This window comes from Uloborus diversus, chromosome 3 (assembly GCF_026930045.1).
Source record: "Uloborus diversus isolate 005 chromosome 3, Udiv.v.3.1, whole genome shotgun sequence".
Taxonomy (NCBI): domain Eukaryota; kingdom Metazoa; phylum Arthropoda; class Arachnida; order Araneae; family Uloboridae; genus Uloborus; species Uloborus diversus.
The window spans coordinates 141,826,383-141,848,926 of NC_072733.1; the positions used below are offsets into that span (position 1 = coordinate 141,826,383).

Consider the following 22,544-nt stretch of genomic DNA (forward strand, 5'->3'; position numbering starts at 1 on the left):
TCATGCACTTCATATTGACAAATTGTTGCTTTTGCTATAAAATCTCATTTCTGAGTTTCAAGATGCGAGCTTTTGCAACAGTCTATAATTATAAAGATTTTTATTTTTCAATCACTATTTCGTAAAGTGGCTTGTATTTCAACATGTCACACCCCGGCAGTGGAAGTGACACAACGCAAGAAAAAAAATTTAAATAAACAGCATTCGAGAAAACCAGGGTTATACACATTACTACATGTAACTGATTGATTCTCAAATACTACTATGCTCGCAAAATATTTATGATGTTATGTTTATGGGTTGATTTTTGCCGTCTAAATAATATAGTAGTATATATTTTAAAAAAATTTCTTATAGTTAATTTAAAGAATTACGATGGAATTTTTTACGACGGGACATTTTTGATAACATAGTGCTACAAATTTTGCAAATAGTAATTATTATTATGATTAATTTGTTGTAATTTGGCTAAATTTGGCGTTTATTCCATTATTTCTAAAATTATCTTAGTAACCTAACCTGTAAATAGTTTCTTGTAATGTACATCTAACCCCCTAACAAACGACTGAAGTATACGAACCCCTATTTCTGATTGATAAGATTCGTGAATGATTGAAAAGGAAATATGAGAAACATATTTTTAGAAAGTTGTAAAATTTTGTCGAAACTTCTCTAGATTTATAAATATCCGGGCGTCTTATGAATGGGATAGAGAGTCAGTTTTGCTTTCTAACTGTAGATTCTCGTTTTCAGTCGTTGCGCTGATTTATGTTTTAGCCTTTGCGCTGTGTTTTTGCGTATTTTGATGTAAATACGTATTTTACCGTTGAATTTACGGTGTTAATTGATATCTAACATACATAGCCTAATTGCTATGGTTAATTTAGCAGTTGTAAATAAATCTCCTGTGTTTTCTCAAGAACTGTGTCGTCATTTAAAGAAAGTTTGAAGTTGCATCGAACTCGTAACAATAGCTTATACACCACAACGCACCAGTTATGTGTACTAAATTAGTACAAGTTTCTTGGCAAGAAAAAACAATAAATTTAGAAAAAAAGGAGTTTCCTCCTGGAAAGGAGTTTTACACCTTGCAAAAATCGGTACTTTTATTTTTAAAACATTTTATGCATGTTAAGTGTTTCATCACCGGTGTCGAACATTTGGTTGTGTTTTTTTCTGCGACTAAGCAGAAGAGTAATTTAAGAAAATTAACTTTTCAAAATTATCTTCCTCGGGATTATTATTTGCAGTGCACGGCATGGATCTTAAACACGCAATTTTTTACTTATTTATGTGATGGGCGATTCTTGAAAAAATGTCCCGTGCGTAACGCTAAGTTTTTTATTTTTTCCAGCTAACCAAAGCCTTTAAAAAAATAATGCTGTTGGGGAATGCTACATGCTTTAATATACTATCAGAGCATAACAGTTAATCCCACATTTAATTAATAGTTACTTGAATAAAATAAACTTAGTATTACGCAAGGGACATTTATTCGAGAATCACCCTGATGTGTTTTATGTATAAATTAATCATATAATCACGTAATATATATAGTCTTAGCATATTTTTAAAACATGAATGTTTAACGTTTGGTAGTGTTTTTTTCCCCGTGAATAAACGAGTGGGGGAGGGGGGGAGCTCATCAAAATTGTATTCTTCGGGAATTATTTGCGATACTTGACAAGAATCTCAATCTCAAAATTTTCATACTTATTTATATGAAATATGTTATCCATTTATTTGGAGGAAAACTGAATCCAATCATTTATATGAGAAGAAATCGTTTGTATTTTTGAAATTGCTCTCACTACGCAATCTAAAATTTGCATTTTACTGCTAGTGTTAGCTTTTCAATACAAATAAACTCAATATGTTGCGAAAATTTGTAGAACTTCCCAACAACTCATTTAAGGATTTTTTAAGGGAAATATTAATTTAGCAGTTAGTGGAGTTGAAATTTCTATATATGTGTTTCGCTTAGGCTCTTGAAATTTAATAATTCAAGCTAGATTCTTCAGCAACTAAAGCTTTATTTCTGTTAAAGAAAGAGCAGGCTGGTAATGGACAGGGTTAAAGATAGAAACAGTTGCTTTTTGAAGTTTTTTTAAAACTGCTCAGGTGAAAACAAAATACTCTTCCTATTTACAACTTAATCTTAATTTAACTTTTTTATGATGGACTACATTTAACAAACCTTACCGAACCTTTTTCTGACAGCTACAAATAAGCTCACATTTGTATAAATTTGCACGTCTTACAATTTTAGCGATTTTCAAGATATTTTTAATTTCTTTAAATGCCGGTAAAGCTTGACCACGGTGAGATGGCGGATGACCTTGGAACAGAAACATCATGTGTATCATTTGAGGCAGTGAGAAGCAAGGGGATATTAGTGGATATTTTCAAGTTTTCAGTAAATCGAGTTTAAAGTTGCGTTACTATCTTTAGCCCCAAGACAGGAGATTCATTCACCCACCATCTGTACTGGTTTTCTCTAAATTTTTAATTTTGGCTCTAACATCCCTTTGCTTGCAAGCTTTTTCTTCGTTGCAAGCTTTTTCTCACTGCCTCATTTATAATAGGTGAAATCAGCCAGAAAACGAAGAGTAGTAACATGCACGTTTTTTCTCGCTTGATTCTGGTCCTATTACAAAATAATAACAAACACCCTTATTACTAATGATACAAATGATGTTTCCGCTTCAAGGTCATCCACTATCTCTAATTGGTCGAGCATTAACTCATATTTATTTATTTGTTCGTACTGTTTATAACGAAATAGTTTTGTTTTGATTATTTCGTTTGGAAATAATTATACTGGTTGGTTCTTATGTCAATGACTCGAATTTCTCTTGATTACAACTTCGAATGAGTAATAATGGACAATAGCTTAATAGTTACGGAAAGATAAAAAACACAGTCTGTTATAATTTCTGAGTTATGATAATGATACAAATACCTATAATATTGAATATTTACCATGTGTGTAACATGTTTTACAGATTCAGTTAGTCTCGATTCTTTTCGTGTCTTCTTATTTTTGTCTCAATTACACTATGTGGCAAAAAAAGGAAATAATAATATATTCGAGAGGAGGACTCCATTATTCTTGATTCTTATATAAAATACCCTCCTAAAAATCAAAGTAGTGCTCCATTTTCCTCCTCATGTACGTTTTCGGAAAAAACATTCTCCTCTCCCCCTCTGTTTTCCCCTTTACAATACTTGTATATCCAGTACAGTAGAATCTCGTTTATCTAGACTAACTAGGATCAAAAGCATTCGTTAATTCAAACTTACGTTTGAAAATATAATTAAAATTAAAAATGAAATTGAGTATATTTAATATAGCTTAGTATGCATTTTGTCTCCATGGATGCCCCATCCCCCCCGTTTTTGTTTATACTTTTTCGTTAATTTTATGGCTATGAGTTTGATTTAAATGGAGAAAGAGGTATAATTTAAGAGTTTAGGTTAAAAATCAAAATATAGTGAAGGTAAAAGATAATAGCACAACGTCGAAATGCACAAATCTGCAACAAACTGTAGGCACGTGTTTCTATACGTTATAATAATTTGAAAAAAAAAGGGGAATGCACAATAAAATGCTGTTATCACGTGCTAGCTTTCTCTTGTGCAATGAAAAAAGAAAGGTTTCTGGAACCAATGTCTCTAACTTTACCACGGGGGGGGGGGGGGATAGACGACGTATGAATTGAAGCGGAAAGAGAACACTTCAATTTGTGATAGATAAGATAGAATCAGCTAGAAAGCAAAAGAAGTAAAATTTTTACTGGATGCACGATCTCGCTGATGCAACCTATTACAAAATGAAGCGGTATGTTTCTACTTCTAGTTCATCCGCCATTTCTTCGTGATCAAGCTATAGCAACACTATGCCAACGTAACATGCTCTCATTCCCTTTTCCTGAAAACAGAGGACACTGAAAATTTAAAAGAATTCAAACATTCATTTGCATTTTTTAAGGGGGGGGGGGGAATGTCACGAAATTATCTTTATCCTTTCTGTTGGAAAAATACATGTTTTAAGTAGGGGAGACTGGGGCAGATATTCTATAGGGGCACGTATTCCAATGCGCCATAGTTTAAGTGTTTCTTGCTAGGTAGCGACGTTTACCGGACAGTGTGAAACTGCAGCACTGCGTGCGCCTTCCACGTGATCCTCAGTTCATCAGCTGCCTTTGTCTTGATGAGACGTCAACTTTTGTGGTTTTTCTTCTGGTGAGTAACTTTACAAGCATTTACTGTTCATTAAAAAAAACATGTATGATACTGTTTTTGTTTACATTGTCAGGACCTAACTTTGAACTATATTTCATTACGTTTCTGATGGCGTGATTGCTTTGGCAAATAGTTTTAATTTTCATAGTTAAATATTACATAAAAAATGAAATATGGCGTTGGGGCACGTATTCCAATTCAATACGGGGCTCATTTTCTAATTGGAAAATGTGCCCCTGGCTCTCCATGAATGTTTTTTATGTTTTTTTTTTCTTTTTCTTTTTTTTTTCTTTTTTTACCGTTTAACATTGTATTTTAGTCAATACACCATAGTTTATAATTACTGCGATAAAACCACAATTTTAAATATTTAAAATTAAATTTTGGATAACTACTTAAATGATCTGATTTTTTTTTTTTTTTTAAATAGTATCAAGTCATATCTGAAACTGAATTTCATTCTCCAATGTGATATATCAGATGGACTGAAAATGGTGCGCAATTAACGTAACAAGTCAAACCGAGGGAACTAACTACACACAAGCGCAAATAAATGCAGCGCAATAAAAAATGCAGCGCACATTAAATAACTACCCGCGACAAGTTCATTAATGTTCAGTTGACTCCAACTGAAGTACCTCAAGTCGAAGTGCTTCAAGCCGAACTTCCACAAACCGAAATGCCTCAAGTTGATGGCCCTCAAGTCGGAATGCCACAGGCCGAAGTACCTCAAGCCGAAGTTCCTACAACCCAAATGCCACAAGTTGATGTACCGTCAGCACGAGTTCCTGCAGTTAAAATGGTCTCAAATGAAGGCTTGCCCCCATCTGTTCACAGACACATCGGCTCGAGACGAAGTAAACAATGTATGCCCAACTACTAACACTTCTGACAATCGTCCAGCCACTTCCTTTCCAATTACTCTCAATGAACCATGTCAACCACAATTAGGGCTACCAGAAGGTGTTCCTTCTACATCTAAGGACATCCAAGGTGAGTCTAACCCACAACCATCTCGCTCGCCTGTAGCTGGTTCTTTGCCTCAACAATATTTGCCATCCCCCGAAGAAATCAGACCATTTGAAAAGGCTATCCGAGGAAAGGCACAGGCAAAAGGAGGAAAAAACGAAAATCCGCCATTCTAAGGGATACTCCTAATCAAAAACGCTCTTCAAACGAGAGTAAGAAGCAAAAAGAGAGAAAAAGTCCAACACGATCATTTTGAAAAATGAAAAAGGAAAGCAAACTGTGATTCCTCAGCTATTTGTTGACGAAAAAAATGCAGAAGAAGACATTTCGTCATGTTAAGAAAAAATAAAACTAAATATGCCAATGTATCAAGTGAGAAAGAAGATGAAGACTGTGTTCGCCTATCTATATTGCTTTGACACCTTTTCTAACTCAAAGCCAAAAGAAAGTGGATCCAATGTATTCGTTGCAAGAAATGGGGCTCACGTAGCGTGCGTCAAAAAAGAAGACTCTTTGTTTTTTGTTTGTATTAACTGACACAGTGATATGGAAGATGACTCTGACTAACTTTGATTATTGTTATAATACATTTTAATGTAATAAATTACTAAGAATGTACCCATTATACTTACCAATAAATTAGAAAATAAATTTTACGTTACACTCCATGTTTATTTTACCTTTATTATAGACCATTTAAACTAATTGGAAAACTTGCCCCGACCCAATTTTATATGTTAGAAAACGTGCCCCGGCTACGGGGTTGGTTTTCCAACGTGACTTGGTAACAAATATATATTTATTTCTTTAAAGTTTTTTAATTTTTTTATGTTTTAGTAAATGTTAATACTTAGCCTAAAGTACAAGAATTCAAGCCGTAATCAAATCTTAACAAAAATGTTTAAATAAAAAATTAAAACAAAATAAAACAAAAAAAGTGGGGAAACCTGCCCCGGTCTCCCCTACTGAAAAGAGGGAGTTTACACTTTTATTTTTTTCGTCTCGCCTCTTCCCTAGTTCTGCACTGGTAATAGTGAATACAATGATATAAATTCACGAATTTTGGCTCGGAGTCCTGGAGGCACAGAGTAAACATTGCATTTAAGTTTTACTATTGTGCAGTGAAAGTATGCATGAAATTAAATCAAATATATTATTCACCTCAGCTCGGGACAAGAAAAGATTCCTTGTATATGTTCTGGTAGTTTTTTTTGCGAGGTGTTGAGAGCGACTATAGCCAGGGCCGTATCCAGAGGGGGACTCGACGCCCCCCCCCCCCAAAACCCAAAATAATTTTTATCGTAAAACAGAAGAAAGTTTTTTATAAATTTCTAATGACAGAAAAGGAAAATAACAAAATTTCTTTATACAGTGAAAAATTTGAAGAAATACAGAAAAAAGCAATTCTAGTTCTCATTACCTGCAAAGCATACTTGCAATTTAGACCCTTAATTAGGACTTCCTGCTCTCTTTCCCCAATTCAATTCAGGGCCGTCCAGGGCCGAGGCCCCTTGTCAGTTTAGTAGACTTGCCCTCCTCCAGGTGCGTGCACAGATATTTTGGGGCCCGTCACAAATGACTTTTTCCGGCCCACCTCCATACTGTTTCCACCCCCTAGTTTTAAAAGTATTCGGCCCCCTTCAGACTCGGGCCCGGGTCAACAGGTGTCTCTTCTCCCCCCTGTGGCACGCCCCTGCCTTCCTCCTCTTAAAACTCTTATAAAACTTACACTGCACCGATTTCAAGCCAGGGACTCCCCAAGGGTCTGGCCCCTAGTTTCCAATTAGGCTAGTATCCTGGTCACCAAGATGTGCCAAATTCAGCTCCTTGATACATCCTGAGTAAAAAATGCAAAAAATCATGATTCTCGCGTTTTTGTAGCATATTTTTCAAGATGAATTTTTGTGGCTGATAATGTTCCATGTCCTTATCATTTATTTAATACCGAATTCAGTATTTTGGAAGTTCTTTTGTATTGTTTGTTTTTATCTTACTCCTACTACATACTGTTAGTATCTTAAGCATGAGAAAAAGAAAAAAAATTACAATTACTCTACTCTATTTAATTTTCTGCACTACTTGTGACTGAAAAAAAAATGTTTGTTTTGAGAAATATTTCGTTATATACTTTTATTTTTAACTTAAAACGGGTGTGTCTTATAAAGTTATTGCAAATAAAGTGCTTTAAATAATTTCAACTGTTCTAGTGTCTTTGAAAATTTATTTTAAGTTTTTGAAATTCCTTGAAAAGTTCTTCAATTTTGTCTCTTATCAAAGAAATAAAGTATGTCAAAAATTGTCAAAATGGCCAGAATCTTTCGTTCATGTTTTCTGAATCTCTACACCACTTCTTTTAAACCATTTTGTACAATTTTTTATACTGTAGGGTATTTGATGAAAAGGGGGGGGGGTGTTGGGGGAGTGATCAAAAACCCAACTACACTAAAAGCCAATATGAGCACACGACGATATGCTCTTTTCTCCTCTTTCGTTTTTCATCTCTGTCGATTAATGTGAACGATTTGTCGAGCAAGCAATTTTTATTTTGATTGATCTTGATTTGCAAAAGAATGCATAACTTTTCAAAGACTTTGTTTACCTATTTCATAGTCTCAATTACTCCATATAAGGCCTCAAAAATACAGATTTTTTTATCTATCTTTCAAAAAACTTCACGGGGGAGAAACCCTCGGACCCCTGAAATTATGGATATTCTACATCCCACTTAAAGGATCAATCTCCTGTTAACCTTCCCACTACAAATGTGAATTTAAAAAAAATAAAAAGAAAAATAACAACAGTCCAACAGTGGAATCGTTAAAGATCGAGACAAAAAAAATATCTTCAATGTTAAATATTTTTATGGGCGTGTATGCGTGTCATACATATATATATATACATACATACATATATATATATATATATATATATATATATATATATATATATATATATATATATATATATATATAATATGTGTGTGTGTGTGTAAGGGCAATGTGCGAATCCAGCCCCCTCCCGAAAAAAATTTCTGCATACGGCCTTGGCTGTAGCAATAATTTTTTATGTTTCTATATCCTGAAAAGCATTGAACTCTTTACGTGACTCTAGGAGTAAAAACATAACGGCTGTATGAAAATCTTTTAACTACTTCAAAAGTGCAGAACAGTGTAGATAACAGTTTAGCAACGTGTCAGAAATATATAACCTTTTCTATATAACTATACTCTAATAACTTTCGTATTAAAAAAAAATCCTATCTTTCCTAGTTCTTATTTCATCAAATAGAATAATAGTTATTTCGTCGTAGAAGAGAATGCACATGCTTGTTTGAAAATTAAAAAATCTTCAACTTTTTTGAAAATGGAAAAAAAAAGAGATATAACTGTATTATATATTATTGCTGAAATTATGTTTCAATTTAATATTTGCTCCCTATACTTGACGATTTATTTTTATTTTTTATGGCACACAATGCATTGTCTATGCCATTCGAGTCCTTTATGACAAAAGGATTCAATGTCAATTGTATTTAGATCGAAACATTAAATTCTTGTATAAAGCCAGAAAAAAAAAGTTGAAAAAAATACAGAATATCAAGGTCCATACGCCTGTAATGAATAACAAAGTATCAACTTCATTAATATAAAGAAGTTCGAGAACAATATCCTTTTAGAAAATGCAAGATGCAACAAAGACCTTTTGTTGTATTGTCTTCATATAAAGACACTCTTATTCCTCTAGCAACAAACGTAACTTGAAAACAAAATTAACTTTACATTTTGAAATATCCTGATTGTAAAGTTAGACCTGAGTTACACCATAAATAGCAACTTAGTACCTGCAAAACAGGGTAATGTTCTTTCTTTCTTTTTTGAGAGAGAAGGAATAAATATTTGAAGAGGAAAAATTCGGACTTATTATTCAGAAATAATGAAATAAATCAATTTAAGAAATTTTTATGAAAAAAAATTTCATGTATTAAAACCAGGGTTGCCCATTCTCTCCGAAAGCAAGGACGTACCCCCCCCCCCCCCCAAATGCCATAAAGACCCCTCCCCAGAGCGGGAACCCAGCAAAGAGAAAAACACTCCTAAAAGTTTCAATGGCGCAGTCTGTGCCATTACCCCCCTACGAAGACGCCCCCGTTAGAACGCATTGAAATTGTATGAGCTGTAGAGAAACAAAAATGGTAGGAAATTTTTTTGTGTATGTGTGTCTGTTTTCCCACTCATTCAGTTCTATAATTAATATTTTATAAAATACTTTGAATTTAGCTTATTATAAAGCAAATTGTTTGATTCAATACAAAATTGAATAGATTAATGTTTAAAAAAAAAACTTAGAAAAAAAAACTGTTCATGACGTATAACATATAAACGCTCCAAAAAACATGCTACTACAGTGGTGGACAAAATTATAGACTCAATTTTTTTTTCTTTTGTTTCAATTATAATATGACTCAGTTTAAATTATTTTTATTGAATTTAAGATGAATAGTTGAAGAAATAGTTCTAAAATTAGTACATCTTATCAATTAAATTAAAAAATTCATGACATTAGAAAATTTGTAAATTTAATATTTTATCATTACGTGAAACCTGGACAAAAGTATAAACTCAAAGGTAAAAAATCCAGGATTACGAGAAAGCTTCGTTCGAAAATGTTAATTTAACGGCATAGAATGAATAAATGTTGCCATCAGTGATTGCTAAAAGTTTTGGTTTTGGAAATTAATGAGAAACATATAAATGCACCGCTGGACAAAATTATAAACTCATTTTTTATTTTTTTTTTCTATTTTTTCAATCATAATTTAACTCAGTTTTTTTTTTTTTTCCAGTTAAGATAAATAACTGACTTAATGGGCCTAAACTCAGTATAACTCATAAACTTTATAAAATAAATAATTTAATTAAAACGATTCTCAACTTGAATATCTTCATAACACATAAAGCCTGGACAAAAGTATTAACTTAAAAGTAAGAAACTCTGAAGTTTGGTAGAATTTTATTCAAATACTTAATAATGTAATATCCAAAAATGAAACAATGCTGAACTACAAAATTACAAACTTACGATACTGCGTAAACACAATTATAAGCTGACAAAATAAAATTTTTTTTTGAGTTTAACTAAGTTACATTTGCAATTACTTTAGCAAAACAAAGCAGAGATTTAGGAAAATGTAATTTTGCTATTAACATGGACGAATTGAAAAAATATATATATATTTGAAATATTTTAAAAATTAACAATGCATTAAATCTAGCCATCAGTGTAAACTACTAACTTTTAAAAACGATTTGGGCCACCGTTTTTCTGAATTACCTCGAATATGCGGCTAGGCATAGATTTCACAAGAGTTTCCAACAGCTGCAGTGGCATATGGTTCCATACTGAAAGTATTGCCCTTTTTAATTCCTCTGTGGTTTGGTACTGGTGCCCATCATGATAAACTTTGCGAACCATGGTCCCCCAAAGATTTTGAATCGGAATAAGATCCGGACTACGAGCTGGCCATTTGATAACTGATACCCCAGGCTTGAACCATTCTTTTGTACATTTCGCTGTGTGTACACTCGCGTTATCTTGCTGAAATAACCAGTTACCTATAGAATCAGATGAGCAAAAGGTGATTAACAATACTAAAGAAAAAGGTAAAACATTCCGTTCCACGTAATTTCTTTGGAGAAAATTACAGGCTTTAGAGAGTTTATGGTGTAATGTAATTTCAGAGGAATCGAAAAGAAAATTTCCCACAAGCACGATGAAATATTACTGTCATTCATTAAGCTTCAAAGCAAGTTATAAGTTACGGCATCTGTTTGTTTTACCTTTTTCATCCGCCATTAGACAGTGGCTGCAGCGCCCCTATAGTTTATTGGAGTTGCGAATTAAGATATTAAAGTTGAGAATTTTTTTAATTAAATTATTTATTTTATGAAGTTTATGAGTTATACTGAATTTAGGACTATTTAGTCATTTATTTATCTTTACTGGAAAAAAATAATAACAGAGTTAAATTTTGATTGAAAAAATGGAAAAAAAACTGAGTTTATAATTTTGTCCAGCGCTGCATTTATATGTTTCTCATTAATTTCCAAAAACAAAACTTTTAGCAATCACTGATGGCAACATTTATTCATTCTATGGCGTTAAATTAACATTTTCGAACGAAACTTTCTCGTAATCCTGGATTTTTTACCTTTGAGTTTATACTTTTGTCCAGGTTTCACGTAATGATAAAATATTAAATTTGCAAATTTTCTAATTTCATGAATTTTTTAATTTAATTGATAAGATGTACTAATTTTAGAACTATTTCTTCAACTATTCATATTCACTTCAATGAAAATAATTTAAACTGAGTCACGTTATAATTGAAAAAAAAAAAAAAAATTGAGTCTATAATTTTGTCCACCACTGTACAAGTTGGAACCGTGAATTAATTTATTTTTGTTCAGATATTAGTATTCGTATTATGAAAACACGCTTGCAGTTGCAGTGGCAGCCGTAGGATGAAATTAGTGTCTCAAAAAGTTAACTCTTGGTTACCAGATATTTTCTTAGTATTGTTTTCGCATCGTTTTCATAAACTCAAGCTGTGACCCCAGCAAATAAAAATTATACTATTTGTTCTGATTTAGCTGAATCGAATATGTTTAACTATATTGTGGTCATAATTAATGATTAACAGATGAAAAAAAATGCTTTATGAAAAAATTGAGGTGTGCCCATCTTGCTTAACACATTTTACTAACTTGACGTCACAAATACAGTATGTTTGAGATAAATAAATACCTTTGTGCTGAAAAGTAACGTAAAAAATAACGTCAAAAAGCGCAAATTGCAGATTACTGCAGACACGTGTTTCGGCGTTACAAGGAACGCCTTTATCAATGCAAAAGAAATGAGATTCGGATGTCTTTTCATCCATAAGCTCATTTCTTTTGCATTGAAAAAGGCGTTCCTTGTAACGCCGAAACATGTTTCTGTAGTTATCAGCAATTTGTGCTTTTTGATGTTATTTCTTACTTTACAGTATGTTTGCTTTGTAATAGTTAAAATTTAAATCTTTACGTTTAAAGTTTAAGGTATATTGTAAAAAAAAAAACCTTTGAAATGAAAATAGCACTGACCCGTAACGTCTTCTTAGCACACACATTTTTCGATTTTGACTAGCAGCCAAAAAATGCTTGCCGACACCTGCTTTAGATAAGCTCTTGCTCGAATGGTTGTTCCTCTATTAGAAACATTTTTTTACATTATTATAAATTAATACTGTTTAGTAACATAAGTGATTTTTTTCCATTTGAGCGATTTAAGTCCCCCGATTAAGTTCTAAAAACACTCCCCTTTTCGTCGTCTCATCATCCTTATGAATTAAAAGACATGGAGGATTAGGTCGAGCCAGGAAGAGAGTGGGATAAAATTGTCATACAGTATCTCAATGAGCCCTGATTGATTTTTAACACTTAATCTTTGTCTTGACTAAGCAGTACTTGCTGAAACTCAGGGCATACTTGCTGCCTGTAGCTTACAAGCACCATCAGTGGGTCTCAGTTTTTTTTTCATTTTGTGCAAAGAGCACAACCCCTGAGTGACTGGTATATCCTCATATATATATATAATAGCGAATTCACTGGTCGAGTAACGCTCCTGCCGTCACCAACAACGAAACTCGCGCCACGGCATGATAATTTGATAGTATGTTTTGGCAATGTTTGACATGCAGGGAATAGCTTTGCTTTGACAAGGCTGAACTGGATCCGGTAACTTAACTGCTTTACTAGTAAGAGTGTAATTTTAGGAGAATGAAGAAATGAAAAAGTGGTCAACAATGAACGCTATTTAGTGGAGTTTAGGATTAATCCATTGGAGTTAGAGTTAAAATTTCAACTACAATCAAAATATCACCAAGCAGGCAATTGCTTCGTTTGAATGTAGAAGCAATTTTCACCCGACATACCTTGATGGGCGATTTCCTAGTTAACAAATAATGTTAAGTAAAAACTTCATTGACTTAAGCAAAGATTTCACATAAAATCGAGACATGAAAAATGATATAAACTTATTACAGGAAAAAAAAGATACTTAGTTTAGCATATCGACAGACAAGAATGTAAAAATAATGCTGTAACAATGTGAAATGTGCTAAGTTGGCGTTCAAAAGTTATTTTCTGGAGAACGACCCATATCAGTTAAATATTAAGTTTACAAACCATTTACTGTTTTTGAGGAAAACTGAAATTAAAAACAAACGAGTTTAAGTTTAATGTAGCAAATCAATTGAATTAAAACAATATTGTAATCCAATAATGTTTGAAAAAAAAGAAAAAAACAAACATAGAATTTTTTTCTGCAACCTCCGCTTTCAATTTATTCTAGTAGAATTATTAATGCCATTTTCCCCTTCCATTCTCCAAAAAAAAAAAAAAAAAAAAAAAAAAAATCTGTTAAATATCAGTAAAAAGTAGAAACGTAGAACGAGAAGTATTTCGCATACATTGAATAAATTGATAAAGCCTGATTATTTTTTTCCCTTTTTTTTTTAAAATTTAGTAATATTTTTTTGGAACTCTATTTGAGTGTAATATTTTCTTATTGTGTAATTTAGGCAGTTGCGCTACCTTTCATATCTATAGAAATAAAACATTGAAAATTACCATACCTTTCCTGATGATATTGATGAAATCCAGGAATAAAATATGATTAAAATTCTTGGTGAACCAATTTTTAACCATAGTTGACCATTAAAAATTTATTTTAATAAAGTTAATTTCTTCAGAAGAACTAGGTGTGTTGAGCATTAAAAAACTACGGTTGTTTATGATGCTTTTATATCATTTTTTATTTAAACTGTGACCTCTTTACCCCACCCTAGGTAACACACATAAAAAAGAAAATGTTTTTAAGCTATTTAAATCAATTTTTTCTTCCGAAAATTCAGAGCAGCGTGTTCTGTATTAAAGTAATGTAAAATAACGACAAAACATTTTGAAGTTTTAAAAGATATTCCTGTATTTATTATTTATCCAAATTGAAAAAACTGTATTTTCTGACCACTTTAACCCACCAGACCCTAATTCTCAATTTTATAACTTTGAACGGTTTCTCAACGTTAAATACACTCTATAACAAGAGAATGGAACCATCTAAAAGAAATAGTCAAGAGTGAAACGAAATTTTGCATTCGAAAGTACAACATTAATGTAAGGAAGCGATTACAAAATGAAAGCAAAATTGATCATTAATTACAGGAAAAATCTCAAATGAAAGAAAATTTTAGTACGCTGTTGAGCACCCTCTAACGTTGTATACACATGCGGAATAGGATTCTTGATACGATGCACTAATAAACAGAAAATCGCAATTGTTGGACTTCTGAGATATAGAATTGTCATTGCCTTTTTTCGTATATCTTATGCTAGTTTTTATGGTAACTTAGTCTTGGGCTCTACGTTTTTCTCAAAAGTTTGAGACAGTCATACAATTATTTTGAAGCACAGTTCTTTTGTATTCCATGGAGAAGACATTATATATCGTCACTTCAGAGCAACATCTTCATGTTATTTCTGGGATTAGATATTTTACTGTTGCTCTGAGGTGACGATATATTGTCGGCACCATGCTAAACTAACGAATGTAAAAAAATCTCGAATCGAGTTTTTCAAATTTGATGGTTTGTCGTTGTACTCAAAAAGGGCTACTTACTGGTTTTAACTACTTCAAACGATAGTTTTACACTTAAAGTGATCTATAAAAATTGAAACATTGAAAATAACTAAACGCGTCAGGTGGAAAGAAAATATTGTTTTGCTCTCCTGAAAAGTTGAATTTTGTAGAGGAGAATCCGAAGAGGCTAAAGCTGCTACTTCTACCGGACAAGCTACAAATAATTTTCCACATTTTTATTTCGTCACATAATGCAGCTGTCCCATTCCTTCTGGTTCTCCTCTACATGTAGTAACTAGACTGAAAAGAAAAAATCTTACTTTCATGAGAGTGGACGTCTTGGGGGGCAGTGCAGCTGAAGGCATTGCCTTCGAGAATAACCAGCAGAGTCACGAGAGCGCAAAAGATGACAAATACAGCAGCTGAGGCTCTGGACCCTCGAATTCTTTTCACCTTATAGGGACTCTTCGTTTTGCGAGGGTAATATCCAACTACACCACTGATTCCTGCGACTACCAAGTATATACCAATTAACATATATCTTGATTTGTGACATTTGCGATTTCGAGATTTCAAGGACAGAAGGATTCCAAGACACAATTGTAAAAGTCCGAGGATAAGTAAGAAGACGGACACCACGAGGCACGCTTTTTGCCTCCGGCAGTATTTATTGGCTGGGTATGCCATCAAAAAATGATGAGTGGGAGGCAACTAAAGAAAAGTGATGCGGCACATGATCATCTTCTCCGGAAGAGCTCTAACCCGGTGTCATTGCTTCGTCTGCTTCCTCGAACTGAAGTTTGAATCCACGTTGAGTAGGCGATCCAGATGCGACGCGAAGGTTTTCCGCACTTGGCGCGCTATCAATAATTACGTGATTTTAATAATTTCTCGCACCCGCCTTGGATTAGAGCTATTGTTTGTGTTTGTGACGTCGAGTACGAAACGCAGAGATGGAACGAATTTTTCAGGAATCGCTACGCGTAAATTTTGTGCTAGGTTTTCGTTTTTTAGGGGAAAAGCGAAAAATGAAACATGAAAAATCAAGTTATCACATAAAAGGTGCCTTTAATTTAAAAAATTAAAAATAAGTGATAATATTTAAAACTTGGGGGCATATGTTTCATCTGAGGGAGGTACAAAAATGATATATTAATAAGAATTAAAAAAGTTCAATGCACCTTTAAATCTTTATATAAAATATGGAAACCTGACAACATACACACAAAACTCAAAATACAAATTTTCAATTCAACAGTTAGAGCAGTCCTACTCTATGGCAGCAATACATGGAAGCTAACTAGACAGTAAGAAAAAGAGCTTGATGCCTTTCAAACTAAAAGCATGAGAAAAATATTAAACATATACTGGCCAAATAAAATATTGAATTCAGACCTGTACAAACGTACAAATTGCAAGCCGATAACCACACTGATAAAAAAGCACAGATGGTCATGGATAGGACATGTTCTCAGAATGCAGGCAATAGACCCTACAAGAACTGCTCTCACGTGGACCCCTGATGGCAAGAGGAAGCGCGGGCATCCAAAACTAACCTGGCGTCAGACGGCCATACAAGAAAGAAATAGCTTTGGTTGGCCAAGCTGGGGGAGTGCCAGGAAGGTGGCATTAAACCGGTCGGGGCGGATGCCACGCTAGCGGCCTCATGCGCCACTAGGCGTTAAGAGAATCGAGTCAAGTCAATAATATTTAAAAAGGCCCAATTAATGAAAAGCATTTAGTTGAAGAACCGCCTTTTTGAGGGGTTTTCAAAATCTAAAATTTTTGCTTTCTTTCATTAATTTCTAATGCACAAAATATTATTCAATATAATTAACCAAACAATTTCTATGTCTTAGTAACTTCTAACTAATATCACCTGATTAAAAATAATTAATTAGCCATTCGTATTGATATCATAATGACTTTAAGACGAAGAAAAGAGGGGGAGTGCAATATAGTTATCATTACCTTTATTTTAATCCTACATTAATAAACACTTTGCGTGGTTTTTTTTCGCGAGATTACTCGAAACATTTCTTGAGATACATCATTATAATTTTGACTGTGCATAAGAGCTAGGACTAGCACATTTAATTGTTCATCCGAAATCACTGCATAGGAATTCTGAATCCAAGGGAAGAATATCATTATCTTGAAGAAGTAACATTCATTTTACTTAAATAGCTATTTAAAACTCACGCAAAGTTCATACGTGTAGGTCAGAATCGGAATAAAAGTGGCAGTCACTTTGTCAAATCCAGGCTAATAACTGCTTTGATCACCGATGAAAATCGGGAAGGAACCACAGAAAATCTGTTGTGGTAGGTCTTAGGTTTCCCATACAAGGGTTTGTGCAGCACTGGAAGAGCTGAGTGACCATGATCACCATTTCGTCGCTTGAAAAGAACGGTGACGCAACTCAAAAAATACCGAAAATGAGATTTATAATTGATAATCATTTAATAAAATTGATCTTTTACATGGAATAAAGATGCGAATAGTAGATAGACAGTTACCGGTAGATGGCAACTTTGATTAAAAATTAAATTGACCTAATTTGATTAAAATTTCTAGGAACACTAAAAGGCTAGCACAAAACCTGCATTGAAATAAACAAAACGAATAGTATTAACCATTTTTGAGGGGCGTTACGATAATTAGGTATTTTTAAGGATGTAACAACAATAAATTACGAATTGCAACAGTTTAAAAAATGGTGTCTTGAGAAAGTTGCTTTTTTCAGTTGTGTCACTATTGTTTTCAAGCTGCGATTTGTGTATTATTAAGACCAGTTTAGCTCTCTTATTATACCAGAAGGTGGTCCTCATGAAATATAGCGAGTCTTCTGTATGAGCGGTCACCTCTATACAGCGACCACCTCCTATAACCACCAGTTTTCCAAGGCACCAATTTTTCCCTTTCAACTCAATGTTACAAATCCTCCAAGACACACCAAGCAACCCTCTACTAGAGATCGGATTTATATTTTCGCTGAAAATGTTTTTGCCTCTTTCCTACCTGCATATAAACCAATGTAGTTAGTTGACTAAATGTAGTTAAATTAACTAAAAGTTAAATATTTTGAAAATTAAATATTTTCCTCGCTCCATGTGTTTTTTTTTTTTTTTTTTTTTTTTTTGAGCAATCACGATTGCTTTCATTTGACTGTTTTGAGGTCGTATCATTTTATTTTCCCGCCAGCAAACTCTGCAGCATCACCGTCGACCGGCCGCCTCACGATGCAGCTCCTCTAGCGAAAACCTTCTCCAGGTTGCGTCAATATCCTACACTTACACGCATACATACACACACACAAACACATACACACACATACATACGCCGACACACATACACAAACACATACACACACTGAAACACACACACGCATACATACAGACACCTACACATACACACACAACTACCCACACACTCATGCTTGCACACAGACATAAACACATGCCTACACACATACACATACCCCCTACACAATAACACACATACCCCCCACACACACATAACAACCCACACGCCTACATACACACACACACTCGTGATTGCGAAAAACATAATTTGAATTCAAGAGGTCAAAATTCAAAAAATATTTTTTTTTTTGCTCATTCTGTCAACTTGTGTGACTAAATATAGTACTTCAGACTGATGGAAACAACCCCATTAGATTGGTGTGTATGTTTCATGATGGGTCATTCCATAGAAATGTCAACCTCAACCTCAGAAATTTTTTTCCCACAAAGCCCTAATTGTGACCTATCATTTCATTCAGCATACTTTCTAGTACTCTCTTAAAAAATTCCAGCGATTTTAACTCAGACTGAGTAAATTTTCACTCCTTTCCAGTGTCGAAAACGCACTTTCCTTATAGGAGTGAATTTCATTCCTTTTGCGGAGCGGTTATTTTCACTCCTTTTGGATAAGCTTATGTCACTCCCTTTTGATAAGTGTTTTTCACTCTTTTTAAGACTAAATTAATATCCTAAATGAGTGGTTGCTTTCTGTTTTGGAAAGCCGCTATTTCACTCTTTTTTTAGAATAAAATAGGTAAAATCATTTCACTCTCCTTTGGTGAAATTGTTTTTTAAACGTGTTTTCATGTGCTTATGCTGTGTATTTGAATTTAAAACTGTTTTTAAAACTTATTTCATTTGAAAAAAAAATTAGTTTTTTAAATTAAAAAATGAAAAAAAAAATGTTTTTAGTGTTTCCGAAGAGGATGCACAAGAACTGTATGGCAAATACGAAGAATTTTCTTTTTTATTAAAACTTTAACTGGTAATATTTCTTGAACTACTGGTACATCGTTACAAATCACCCACGTGCAATATTACGTACATTTCCGAATCTAAAGATTGAAATAAAACTAAAAAACCCACACAGTTCCAAATAAATAGATTTAAAATTTTGAAACTCTATATTGATATTCTCGGTGTGCCTTTTAACATTAATAATGTTTTAAAAGTTACATCAGTTCAAATTAATTTAAAAAGTCACTCATAAATTGTGACAAGATACGTTTGAATTCAATTTTGTTTCTTCGAGGCCATTCATTAATTACGTAAGGACAATTTTGGCAATTTTTGACCTTCCCTTCCCCCTATGTAAGGGTATGTAAGACTCCCCCCCCCCATCTTAGGTAAGATTCTTTTTTTTCTTCACAATAATAAAATAACAAATATTACATCACTGGGATCGTTCTTAAATTAACTATCATTTTTTTTAAATTTTTTTTAAGGAATCTAGACCGAATGTTTTTTGACAAATAACTTTTGTATATGATGCGATAATAATTAAAAATAAGACATGCAAAACACAGTGCGATTCTTTTATTATATTTTACACGTTTCATTCTTTGAAACAAAAGTAAAAAACAGCTCATCCTATAATACATACTTTTACCTTCCTGAAGAAAATGAAATATAATATTTGCCAAACCACTTGACCGCGGATTTCTAATATAAAATATCGGCTTGGAAAATATTACGTAAGAATGGATCTACCCCCCCCCCCTCTCCCTCTCCAAGCAAGGGTATGTAGAGAATTTTCCACCCCCTCCCCCTCATGACCCTGAATTAATGAATGGCCCGTTACACATATGAATGAGTGTATTATACAAAGTTTATGATACTCTTTAAAGTTTAATATACACAAAAACAATGTTTGATTAATTTAAAATATACGCAGTGGTTGGAGCTCCGACCATCGGGAGCGGATTCGGTATCCGACCTATAGATTTGCGCATGGTCGGGTCTGTAACACCTACCTAAAATATATATACAGTACACACTCACAAAAGATGGTAACGACTGTTTCAAATGTCATATTTTTGATTCGATGATCGAAATAAAATTGTTGATGAAAGTTTCATTCATTTGGAAGAAAAAGTTACAAAAAGTTCGCCGTAACATTGCACGTGGATGATTTGTAATGATATACGAGCAGTTCAAGAAATATTAACAGTTACAAGTTTTAATAAAAAAGAAAATTCTTCGCACTTACCATGCAGTTTTTGTGCACTTCCTTCAGAAACCTCATTCGGCAACAAATATTGTTTAAATTCATTAAATGAAGACATTTAGAATGCGACATCCACTTGTTACTCGCGACCAACGTTGGGTAAGCCTAACGTGGAGGGTATAGAAGATTCTCCCTAAACAAAATCACGTGACAGAATCGAACCAATGAAACTGTTTTTGAGTCCTTCTTTTAAAGAATGTTTTTATATTTCGCTCATCAACGGAGTGTTTTCGAATTTCACGCGAATAAAGAAAAGTTTTAGTCTTGGTTTTTTCGTAAAGCGTCTTTTTTCGATAAAGCTAGCACTCAGAAAGAATGAATGCACCCGCAATAGATTTCACTCTTTTTAAGAGTTATTTTTTCGCTCTTTTGAATTAAGAGTGTACATAAATCCAGAAACAGTTTACAAAGAGAGATCTTCGAATGGGGGAACAGATCTGGGATTTCAAAGTCCCTTTATCTTATCTCAAATAAGATTTTAACAAGTTACTAAATTTTTAAGTTGAAAAACTTAGAAATTTAAATCTTCATGGTCACAAGCTAATCTTGTGCCAATTAAGTGATTGCTTCAGAAAAAAGAAAATATCATCATGATATTTGGTGATTAATTACTTTGTGACTGTATAAATTTAATATTTAAACAGCTTAAATTATCCGCGAGAGATGATGCAACTTAGGCTCTGGTTGGCTAGGTAAGGAAACATGGGAAAGCGCTCTCATTGACTGATCGCAAAGCTGGTGTAAGCAGTGGCGGCCTATTGTTTTGGGAGGGGCCATCCGAAATTTTTGAACAAACTCCGAACTCCCCAGAAATTTTATTAAAATGAAGTTTTAAAAACTCAATTTTCGGGGTATTGAGATATTAGGTGAGGGGGTGGGTTTAGGAATCTCCCTAAAAAATGTTTCAAAATTTAAATTTCCGAGTAATTTTTGAAAACTAGGAAAATAAAAACGCATTTTGTCTATTTTTGATGATGTACGGAAAAAGGTCATGTTTCTGGCGCGGGCCCCAAAATACTTTTTGAAAATAAAGGTTAGAAACTAAAATTTAATTAAAATTAAAAATTTTGAAAGTTAAAATAAAAATTTTAAAATGCTCCATGCGACTCAATTTTTGCTTTTTTCTCAAACAATTTGTATTTTATCAGAGAACGGAACATTGCCAAGAACTTTGGGTATACATTAAAGGATTGGTCCATTATTAACTGCACAGTATTTTTTTTCGCGTAAAGCAATAGTTTTTGTTGCGAATATTACATGAAAATCAAAATTTAAGTATTTTTAAGCAACATAAAATGCTCTTAAACCTTAATGCATACCCAGTTTTATCAAACTACTACCAAAGTAGCATATTCTGAAATTTGAAGCATATCGAACAAAAATTAAGTCGCGTGGAGCTTTTTTCAATCTGTGTCAGCATCGAATTTTCCAGTCCGAGATAAATGACGTTAAAGTCTAATTTCACCTACATTTCATGATCTTCGTATTTTAATACCTCCCGAAAGATATTTTCACGATGATTAAATATTTGACATTAATACCAATGTAAGAATTTATTGAAACTTAGTTTACATGTTTGACACTTAGTTTTACTTAGTTTTTCGACTTTAATTACATGTTTTACAGCCATTTTAATCGAAAACACGCTCTGTTCATTTTTTTAAACGCATATATTTTCGCGATAAAACATCAGATCAACAAGAGGTTTTTTTCATGCGATTCAGCACACTTCATATATTGTTACTTCCACGAAATAAAAAAAATCATTTTTTTGACCGATTTGAGCTATTTGGAAGGTCCACGATCCCCTTAAATGATAAGGGATGGATAAACTAGTTTCCCTTGACATTTTTTCCAAATAAAAGACTTAAAAGGCAATTTTTTGCTACACATCAAGGCATTTGTGGAAACGCATGCGAAAAGGGGGTTCTCCCCCTAGTTTCGAAATTAAAGCCATAAAAACGAAAATTTAGGCTCTCTTTGGTCTCGTGAACAATAAGTATACTCTGAGAATAGCAGCATTTAGAGATTGTCCAAGTGTCTGTAGTCGGAATCAAGAAATGATGTGAAAGATGGAGAAAAATTTTGGAAATAAAAGTTTTGTTTTAAGGATAGAGATA

At 33.3% G+C, this 22,544-nt stretch overlaps 1 protein-coding gene across 1 annotated transcript in view; it reads right to left on the minus strand.

The window, feature by feature from the left end:
* Nucleotides 1-15,683, minus strand: part of LOC129218662 (uncharacterized) — a 53,773-nt gene extending 38,090 nt beyond the window's left edge. The window contains exon 1 of the mRNA XM_054852984.1: nt 15,213-15,683. Coding sequence (XP_054708959.1) covers nt 15,213-15,579 — 367 coding nt within the window. The 5' untranslated portion in view covers nt 15,580-15,683. The remainder of the gene's footprint in view (nt 1-15,212) is intronic.
* Nucleotides 15,684-22,544: the final 6,861 nt, after the last annotated feature.